The following is a 10,857-nucleotide window of genomic DNA, read 5'->3' as shown; positions in this document are numbered from 1 at the left end:
TGGGACATTTGTCAGCATATGAATTAATTCGGCTGAATAAGAGATTTGAATAGGAAACTGAGTTTGTACAAGAGGAAAGAGAAAGCCAGAAGGCTGTGGGGAATGACATGAGAGAGAGAGAGAGAGAGAGAGAGAGAGAGAGAGAGAGAGAGAGAGAGAGAGAGAGAGAGAGAGAGAGAGAGAGAGAGGTGTGGAGAATGTACTGAGGGTGGGAGTCTGTGCATGTGAGTGACGTAATCCGTTTTGTATTAGGACTGGAGAGTAAAACATATTACCTGTTGAATGACGTAATGCAACTGAAAATAATAGAATAGCATTTATTTATCATTGGTATTGGTGGAACTTACTTTTGGGATTTGTTACACTACTAAACTGCTGGCCTGCAGTTGTCGGTACATGTTTCACTATTATCCATTGTTGATTGATTAGCATCATGGCTAGTGAAAAGGGGGACAAAACAAAAAATTAGCACCAGTCTAGGGTGACAAAAATCTGTCTTCACTGCCAAGTGGTGGTTATGCTTGTGCCTCTCTTTCTCTGTGTGTGTGTGTGTGTGTGTGTGTGTGCGCGCGCGCGCGTGTGGATAGTTTGAGAGCCCCAGCTAATTTCCCCATATGACCATAAAAGATGCATTAGATTCCTCTTTTATAGCACTGAGGTCTGAGACATGTAATGATATCCAAATTAAGGCAGAATCATTCACCATAGCCAGTGGTTGAAAGTAAAAAGTAAGTATAAGTACATGTACAATTTTGAGGTACATTTATTTTTCTTCACCCATTGTTTTTGATTGATTGAAGTATGTATTAACAGTTTGCAGAATGGGTACATTTCACATGAAAGCACAACTCAATACAAAGACTGTTACTGTGGACGACACACTGCAAAAAGCATTACACTTGTTTACAACAGGGTCCACCTTTTTCAATTCATCAGATCATTTAGAGACGTACAAATATACACTTCTATATGTGATACGGTAAACCTCTACTCCACTACATCTCAGAGCCAATCTTGTACTTTTTACAGCAATACAATTATTTGACAGCTATTTAAACTTTTACTCCTTTCGAATACAGGACTTTTAATTGTAACAGAGTATTTTTTATTGAGTACTGCCTGTAGATCACTACTTTTTAATTATTATTATTATTAGGCCTATTTATTTATGGAAATGGATGGATTTGTTTGATTGTTTTAAAATGTATACCATTTTTTGAAATGTTGTTTTAAAAATATATTTTGAAATTTATATATTTTATAAGGAAATTATAAGGAAAACAAAATTTGATTTTCTTTTAATAGTCGTGACCCATAAAAATGTGTTTGTGACCCACGATTGGGTCCCGACCCACTGTTTGGGAAACATTCAGTCGTTTTTAACATGCATTGAAATATTATTAACTACATTGTTTACTTGATTACTCTGTTTTTCCAGCCATGATAACAAAGAATAATGTTACAATGTACTGTAAAACGAAACTGTAAGAGAATCACTAACAACTACTGTATCAGCTGTACAATAAAAAGTGCTTAATTTCAATTGTAACAAATCTTCATAAAACTTAATAAATGCATCAATAACAGTGCAAAACACATGTCTCACGGGTGTGATCTGATGACTGAAGTAATTTACTTCTAAATGTTATTTGCACAATGTAATGGAGAGATTCACAAAATCCTACAGAAAAAACATATATTTGTGCTATTAGACCCACTGGATTATGTATGTGACATTCATTCATAAAGGCATACGTATATGACAATAGTGGTAAAGTAATTGCTAAATTGTTTTTTTAGAAAACCAACAAAAAAAAGATCATGTGCTTTTCTTCCAGTCGTGGTTTCCATTAATAGCATGAGCAGAAGTTCACAAGGATATCTCATTCTCTTCATTCTTCCATTAAAACATGAAATTATGTAATTTTGTCATATTGTTGTTTCTAATATCTTTTATGATTTTTGGTGTATCCAGAACACTGGTTTCTACGGCAGGCTCCTCCGTAGCTGGATGGACACGCTGAACATGGCTTCCCGGTCTTATAAGGAGCCTCTCCGATCCAGTTACCCCTGAGGAATGGAATAAAGAACGTGTTCATTACAGTGTAACCTAAACCTAATTCTAAAACATAATTAATAAACAAGAAAAACTGCGTATGAGATATCTTTTGGTTAAAACAAAAAGTGTGTATGCGGGTGTGTGTGTGTGTGTGTGTGTGTGTGTGTGCGTGTGCATGTGTGTGTTCAGATGGGTTGCCAATTTCATCCAATCAGGAGAGAGTATGAGCTTCAATTTTAAATTGTTCCATTTCCACATTATAACATGATATCACATTGTATTGTAATGTGTGATGTTAAAATCGGATACCTTTTTCCCCCTGACATGGCAGCAAATACACATTTGCAATTGAACACTATACGTTTAAAACCCATTCTGGGCGGGAACCCCTTTTAGTGTGTTAACTAAGCATTATGTTATACTTTAGCTATTGAAAAATAGCAGATCTACAAGCTCGTAGGTCTGCTATTTTTGAAAAATCGTAAAAAATGCGGCACAAATCTTTGAATCTATATTCTTTCAGAGCGAACGTTTTTTTTTTTTTTTTCTCGACGTCAGGCCTAAATGGGTTAACAAAACAACCACATAGTTGCACAGTACTTACTTTATAGAGTAGTTGCAGACTAGAAGCGTGGCCTCCCTCCATTTGCTACCTAACACATACATATTTAAACACTTCTTCACTGCACATCCCATTCTGTTGGTGCTGGCCCACACCATCTGAAATGCAGTGCACGGATTCCACAGGTGTAAATGTTAATGTCATAATTATACTCTTCACACAAGTCACATGTTGCTTTCTTTTGGGGAACAGTTTTTGAAAGCCACCATACCTGTGTGTAGTGCGAACACACGGGTCCATGACACCTGTTGGGGTAGGAGAAGTGTTGCCTCTCATTGTACCACGATCTCAGTAGTTCAGTAATGGACCGGTATCTGTCACAAACAAAGTCACATCCTCATTTTGTTTACTCGTCCATTTCAGGCTGATACTGCATGTTTCCCCACCACACGTCTGTATTTCTTACGCTGCCAGTCTCATCTCATATTCCATATACGTAGGCTAACTACGTCCATAATGTTACAAATGCAACCAAAAACGGCCTCTGAGCAAAAACAAAAGCAACATAGTCCGGCAACCGACAGGCTTATTTTGTTTAAAGCGGGAAATTTGGTATATATAGTCTTTTTTATTGGCCTAAAATATTGTCTATATACATACATTCATGAATGCACTTGCTGACCGGCTGTTAGTATTGAGCAATCTTTTTTTATTGGGGTTTCTTGTGACACTATACCATCCTATGGCAGGCAAAAATGTCAAACTTTCATTTTGCTTTAAGTAGTCTGACATGATTCTGAATCCATTCCAAGCATTACTTTTGCACAAAATACACTCCATGGGCTAAAAGCAGCCATAGCCAATTGTCCAAAATGTGCTGACCTCATCACATTTATCATGATGTCTATGGCTCAAGGAGTGTATTTTGTGCAAAACTAATGCTTGGAATGGATTCAGAATCATGAAAACCCCCTAGTTTGACATGTCACATGCTACTTAAATTCAGCCGGTCAGCAATTGGATTCATGAATGTATGTATGTATATAGACAATATTTTAGGCCAATAAAAAAAGATTTCCCACCCGTCTACCTCGACTGCCGGACTAACAATGGAAATATGATATTCTATTATATGCTACCTTCCAGAGTTTATTGATAGGTTCTGGCCCATATATCTCATGGCTTGTGTTGGGCCATGATCCCAAATGCAGCGTGAAGCCCAGGAACCTGCTGATTTGGCTAATCCCTCATCCCACACCTGTAGATGAGAGAGAGAGAGAGAGAGAGAGAGAGAGAGAGAGAGAGAGAGAGAGAGTGTCAGTGGGACAGACAGACAGACAGACAGACAGACAGACTAAAGAGAACATCTGTTCAAGGACTCACCAAAACCATAAAAATGAAAAACAAATAACCCCTGCTTCTGCAGCAATAAAGAAGACCATGTGGGAAACCCTAACTAACCCTTCACTGGTTTTCGTGTTTCCAGGAATCACATACAGTATGTAGGCCTATCTGTAAATAACAAAATAAAAAACATTTTGTGTTAAGTGAATCCTTTATATGGCAACAGACTCTTTTTCAGACTCTCTGTTACTTTCATTGTAAGATAATTGAAGAGTGGGACTGGTCTCTTGTTTCCTGGTCTGGTACAAAACACAATGTTCACAGAAGACACTCACCATGTATTCCATATTGGCAGCAGGGGGGGAAACTTGTGAACGGACTCGGTTGTGGTAATCCAGCAAAGCATTCACATCCCTGTTCGAGATGGCTCGCCGCCGTCTACCACGGGAAACATTGACACTGCTGGTAAGATTCTTGAAGACCGGATGAGTTTCACCCGCATGGGTTTTGGTCATGTTGAGGAGGAGGTCTGTGGGATTTGAAAATGTAGTAGCTGCGGCTCCCCTGTAAGGTACTGTCCACAAGATGGCAGCAAAGAGGAGTTGGACAGAAGCAGCAGCCATCTGTGCCTTCTGGGCAGAGTAGGAGCAGCACCAAGTCCTCAGTACACTGTTCTGATGTGGAATGAAAGAAAGACTATGAAACTATTGAAGAATTATTTGTTTACATGCTTATACAAAGTTACAAACTATGTTCAGATAGTGCCATGCCAGACAATTCTGCTAACAATTTAGACATAATAATAATAATAATAATAATAATAATAATAATAATAATAATAATAATAATAATAATAATAATAATAATAATAATAATAGTAATAATAATAGTAATAATAGTAATAGTAATAATAATAATAATTATAATAATGGTAATAATAATAATAATAATAATAATAATAATAAAATAAGGTAATAATAAAAAGAAGGTATATAAGGTTTATTAGAAAATGTATTCAATGATTTGCTTTGATTCATTACAGGAGTCAATTAAGTCAATGTGCAAATGATGAGATTAAAGATTAAACTCACTGTATCTGATTAAAATTAATCAACTGAAATTTGTACTGGATTCTGTTTCATTAACAAGCAATCTCATATCATAGATTAATCTTGATGACAGCTGGTAGATGGAAATCTTGAAGAAAATACATTTCAACAAGAAAAACTAAAAGGAATTAAAATAGGAAAGAGCTCTATTTTTCATAACATTACATCTAAGACATACTCATTCAAACCTTACTTGAAAGTAACAATACAGAATACAAGACAAGATCTAGAACTCATCCAATCTGTAAACTATCAAAAATAAAAAGGTCAAGATTAACAGAGTTTAGGACATCTGGTCACTCACCATCACAAGCACATGAATTGTACAAAACATCTCTACTGTAATACGATACTGCAATAAATAATAAAAATTACAACATAATAGTTGTGTTATTGAGTAATAGAAAAATTAAGCAAGTGTGTCTAAAGCTCATGAAAGCTAAGCCACATACCGTCATCAGGGGGATGTTTCCAGATCAGCAGAGCAGTGAGAGTCAGACAAGACGTTGGGAAGCAGAGGACATCCACACTTTAAACACAAGCCTTTGCAAACAAGCCCGTTTGACATATGTGGCAGGGAAATGTTACTGCTCAGGGCATCTGACGCACAAACCCTCCTGTACGCTTCCTCCCACATGGGACGCTCGCTCACAAAACTGTTTGATAGGTGATTCAGCGTTCTCACTACAAGCATTACAGTATGTATAATCTCTTTCACAACTCCCGTAGAAATGAATCAAACTGACAACAAATGTCTCGTGAAGTTCACTGTAACAAACCTTTGACGTGTTTTGTATGCATCACATCTGACATCACATTTGATGTCTTTATGTATAGCGGTATTAATCTTCGTTTTATGATGAATGAATAGTGATATTTTGTCCAAGATTTATATTTCAGTAGCCTAACTGGAATATTTGGGAAGCTGTCTTTCAAACGGCAGTTACCCGTAGAACACATGTTAAAGGTTTTTTATTGAAACTCCCTGCAGTTGTTTCAATAAAAACACAATGAAATGTTTAAATAAGCACAGGCCTACAGTAGAGGAAGGACTGAGCAGCATGTTGAGGAATGCATATTAACCAAAGGGGAATAAGGACCCATTTTGAAGTGACTGCAGACTCAGCGCTCATCTCCAGCTGTTGTTGGTTCTGGGAAGGGCTTCTGGGCCCCTGGTTCTCTGCCATGAGTAATAGAGTATACCAAGAGACTTCAAAACCATGCCAAGGTCCACAGTGGCCACGGGTTCAACAATCACTGGGGTCAAAGAGATCACAGAGACTACTGCTCTGCTGGGTAGGGGGATGATTATTATATAATAAAGGCAGAGTCACATTTGAAGCATTATTATGGCTCATTGTGGCACTGTAGTTTATAATCAGGATGGAATGAGGTATTCGTGTCAAATACTTCATAGGCCTGTGTCTTGCAGACTGCAGATCATCTCCAAAAACAGTTGAGGTGTATATGGCATGGTCATTGAGAAACGTGATTTTCACAGATTGGCCTTCTCACCATGAATTATAGGCGAATAACCTCTTACATACTGTACGTGGCTGTGTGTATGAGAATGGTAAACATCCTGGATCTGCAATGTAATAGAATTCTGTAAAGAATGACATGCATTTACATGAACCCTATATAGCGACCTTATTCTGGAGCAAACAATTGCTGAAAATAGTGGATCTATACAAGCTCGCAACACACATCATGTTAATATTGTATTTTAACTATTTTGGTGCAGATATTTGGTGTAGAAGGAAAAAGGAGCAGATCATGTACAGTATGACCCCAAGTAAATTTACACATTCTATTGAGGCTTCTGATTGTATGGATGAGGAAAGGCAACTTAGTCCATATTGGTTTACAGGGGAGGCTTCAACACATTTAAAATGAATCGCTCCAATCCTTCCAACAAGACAATTAGGCACACATTAAATTGGCTATACATAGCACAATCATGAAAGACAATATACTATGATACAGCTGTGAACCATGCAGGCCAAAAGGCCAAACGCCAATTACAGTAGCTTGCTGGCATTGTCCATTCTTCTCCAGTGCTTCCTACATCTTGACATGTTACTGTTATGGGTGAAATTTCACAGAGCCTTAACAGAGAGTATCCATACAACAATAGTGAGATTTTGTCCAAGATTTATATTTCAGTAGCCTACTGAAATATTTGGGAAGCTGTCTTTCAAACGGCAGTTACCCATAGAACACATAGGTTTTTTTTATTGAAACTCCCTCAGTTGTTTCAATAAAACACAATGAAATGTTTAAATAAGCAGGCCTACAGTAGATCAGACAGTTTTTACAAGAAAAAAACATTAAAGTATTAATATAGCTACACAGTAAAATCATCTATGTTGACTTAATTCTGACTTCACATGCACTCAACACGGTTTATGTTTTGAAAACAGTGAAAAAGACAGCGATCTTCAAAAAAAAAAATTGTTTGTTCTGGTGGGACATTCAGTTTGCATACCAGCCGAAATCAGCATGTACTTGTACAGTACTGTAATACAGGCCTTAATACACAACAAACATTTGCACCCGTTAAGGTAACAACATTCACTTACATGTGTATTGAGTTCAACAGCTTCACATGTCAAGGTGTCACCACAGATGAAACCATTAGTTTCCTATTATGTGTAACCAAAATGTACACACCAAACCCAGTGCAGCCAAGTTTATGTGTCAAAACAGCAAAGTCACCATTTCAAAGGCTTGCTTCAGAACAGATGTGGTTCAGTGTTGTCAGACTTAGTGACTAGGTGTTTAAAGTACAGAGTGGTCATTGAAAATGTCTGTGTGGGTCAGTCCCCTTGTCCATGTCAGGGTCCATGTTGGTCTTCTTAGGCCAAGTAGCCAAGTAGCCATTAATCCATTTCTGTTTGGTTGTAACAGTAGTTACAGTGCCATCAGCATTAAAATGATAACGCTCTTTTGTGCGGTTGAGGGACATGGAGACGTTATGAAGCAAAAAGCAAAAACAAAACATTCAAAATTGTACATCTATCAGCAACCTGGAGCCAGTGGTTTCCAGCATTGTACAGCCCAGATATACCTGGAGAATGGAGTTGTACCAGGTTACACCACCATGATATAATCCAACTGTTATCTTTAGAGTAACATCAATGGCATTTTTTGGTGTTGGTTTGATGGATGAGTCTCAGCCAAGTGCACCCGACTGACAACGCAGCCTTGTGAATCCACCATTTATATTTAGCTATAGCCACATCCATGTCAATTCTGTCACATAGTTAATAACTCTATCATCCCACATCAAAGAGGGGACAGAAATGTTGAACAACAATATAAAATGGATCCATCAACCCTGTGTGTGTGTGTGTGTGTGTGTGTGTGTACCCAGACATACGCGTCAAGTGGTGGCAAGGAAGCGCCTAGAGCAGGCGTCTCTTCCTGGTTTTTAAACAGCTGGTAGATGGAAATGACGCTGCAACTTGACGGTGTCGGCAAAGCGTTTCCATTTTTTGCCGACATGTCAAATTGCAGCCGCGAGCGAGCGTAATAATTTCCATCCACCAGCTGTTTAAAAACTAGGCGCTTCTTTCCACGTATGTCTGGGTACACTGTGTGTGTGTGTGTGTGTGTGTGTGTGTGTGTGTGTGTGTGTGGGGGGGGGGGGGGGGGGGGGGGGGGGTGGGAGGTGCTATCATGCATGTGTGTTCTACTTAAGGATGAATTGTAGATCATTATCTTGAATTTGATCATTATTATTTATATTGTATATGAATCATGTGTGCACTGTAGTGCAGTGTACAAATGATAGTATTTTCTTGTACCAACGATCATTGACATGTCTAGAGGTGTGTGTATATAAAAAAATGTGTATACATTAAAATACCGTTCCTATACTGTTGTTGTGTATGGGGCCTTTTTTCCTGCCAGCATCGTTCAACCTTTGCTTTGGCAACCTGAACACGAATTTGCTGAGTGATGTAGTCCCTTTCCGGTGACACAGAGTTGGAGGCGCAACCAGGCAATTCCAAGCAAAGTTTTACAGGAAACTAAGGAATGAAAAGTGCTCCCTTGCATAAACTTTCAGCCAAGCATTTATACTAACAGGATTGCTGTTTCATGCTCTGGTATAGACAACATAGCCTGGCTAATAAGCCAGACTCAAATCACACGCCGGCAGGCCAATTCTGTTTTGCCAACGGCTGATTAGGTCGGGCTTATTGGCCAGGCTATAGACAACATGCAGGTGATATTACAACATGACGTCTTGTGATCAAGCTTTTATTGAGAGCAGGTGAACTATAAATGCATAGTGATAGTGACGCACTATACTACTGTACTCAACATACACACATGTACTTCAGTATCAGTGTTCATTTATACGTTGGATGCGTGGTGACTCGCACCATGGACACCCACCCAGCACACTAACCAGAGCAGTCTTCTCCTCACGTAACGCTTAATTTATGCTCTGAGTTTGCATGGTCTGCTATCATACAATGAAGCATAAATCAGGCTTGAGACTGAAATGGATGAAGCTATAGCAGAACCTCAGAGCACACCAGACGACCCAGAGAGAGACAAATCCCACACACCCCCCCTGCAGCATGACATCATCTGTCTGGGTCGCCGTGCCCGTGCTTCCGTGCCCTAGCTTGCATATACAAAAGAACACTGTGACGTTTATATGCTAGAATGGCATGGAAAGCCGTTGCACAGAGCAATCTCTGCACACTCACAGATGGCCTCCCTTATTTAACCGAGGGGGGAACATAAAATAAACCTTGTACAAACTATATTTGAGGTCCCTAGCTAAACCACAGCTTTTCAATTGTCTTGCCAGCCCTTTCAGCTCTGTCTGAGTAACTGTGCAGCAGCTGGTGCCTTTCTGAGGGAAAGACCTTGGGGCCTTCTGATGCAATCCACCACAAACTTTCACTCCTCTCAAAGCATTCCGAGTCCAAGTAGTCCATTTTCAAGTCAATTTAACGGAATAAAATAACTAATTAGTAGCTTTGCATAATAATTTGATAAAATAAGTAACACAAAATTAATTAAAATAATATCCTCAATCATCAATTTTGTAGAAGCTGCTAAACTAAACTCTCTCTCTCACACACACACACACACACACACATCACACACACACACACACACACACACACACACACACACACACACACACACACACACACACACACACACACACACACACACACACACACACACACAGGCCAGGGAGGAGGGCTTGTACAGTACAGTACTGCAGCACAAGTACAGTGACACTCAGTTCAGACGGTCTGATTTTACACTATCATACAGTTGATGAATTTTAACACTGAGGAATTAACATTCCGACTTTGCCGTGTGGTGAACATAATCACTATAAGGCTGCCGCTGGAAATCCAAATCATACTCCTTTTTATCTGCAACCATTTATTTAAACACCAGTATTTCGCTCCTCAGTGTATTCTGGAATGGCTTTGAAAGGGTGTTTGAGAGTGTATTTTCAGGAACAATCAGCCACCCGGCACGTCTGGAAAATTCGATTTTGAGGAGAGGCATCATTCTCACCTCAACTCAGAATGCATCAAGGGCAAACCCGAGAGAGCTTCAATTCAGAGGTGCTGGGTCTTGAATACTAAAGAGGTGAATATAATCAAAGATGATAATTTGGCAACAGAGCTCACCCGAATTACCATCATTACTCTCATCTGCACCTCATAGCAGCACCAGGAGGCTGACTTATATAAAACACATTTTTGGATATTACTCCTTCAGATTTGTTTCGCATTTTG

The 10,857-nt window shown here is 39.0% G+C and overlaps 1 protein-coding gene across 1 annotated transcript; it reads right to left on the bottom strand.

Moving 5' to 3' along the window:
• Nucleotides 1-1,186: 1,186 nt before the first annotated feature.
• r3hdml (R3H domain containing-like) lies at nt 1,187-4,431 on the bottom strand. The gene is made up of 5 exons (XM_080763887.1): nt 4,301-4,431; nt 3,761-3,879; nt 2,893-2,995; nt 2,664-2,779; nt 1,187-2,070 (listed from the first exon to the last, which is right to left on the bottom strand). Exons 1-5 carry the CDS (start codon nt 4,310-4,312, stop codon nt 1,944-1,946), a joined length of 477 nt encoding a protein of 158 aa, XP_080620013.1. The 5' UTR covers nt 4,313-4,431; the 3' UTR covers nt 1,187-1,943.
• Nucleotides 4,432-10,857: the final 6,426 nt, after the last annotated feature.

The sequence above is a fragment of the Protomyctophum bolini genome (assembly GCF_963924005.1).
Source record: "Protomyctophum bolini genome assembly, chromosome: 5".
Lineage (NCBI taxonomy): Eukaryota > Metazoa > Chordata > Actinopteri > Myctophiformes > Myctophidae > Protomyctophum > Protomyctophum bolini.
Note: the sequence above shows the minus strand (reverse complement) of the source record. Positions and strands in the feature narration are given on the sequence as shown.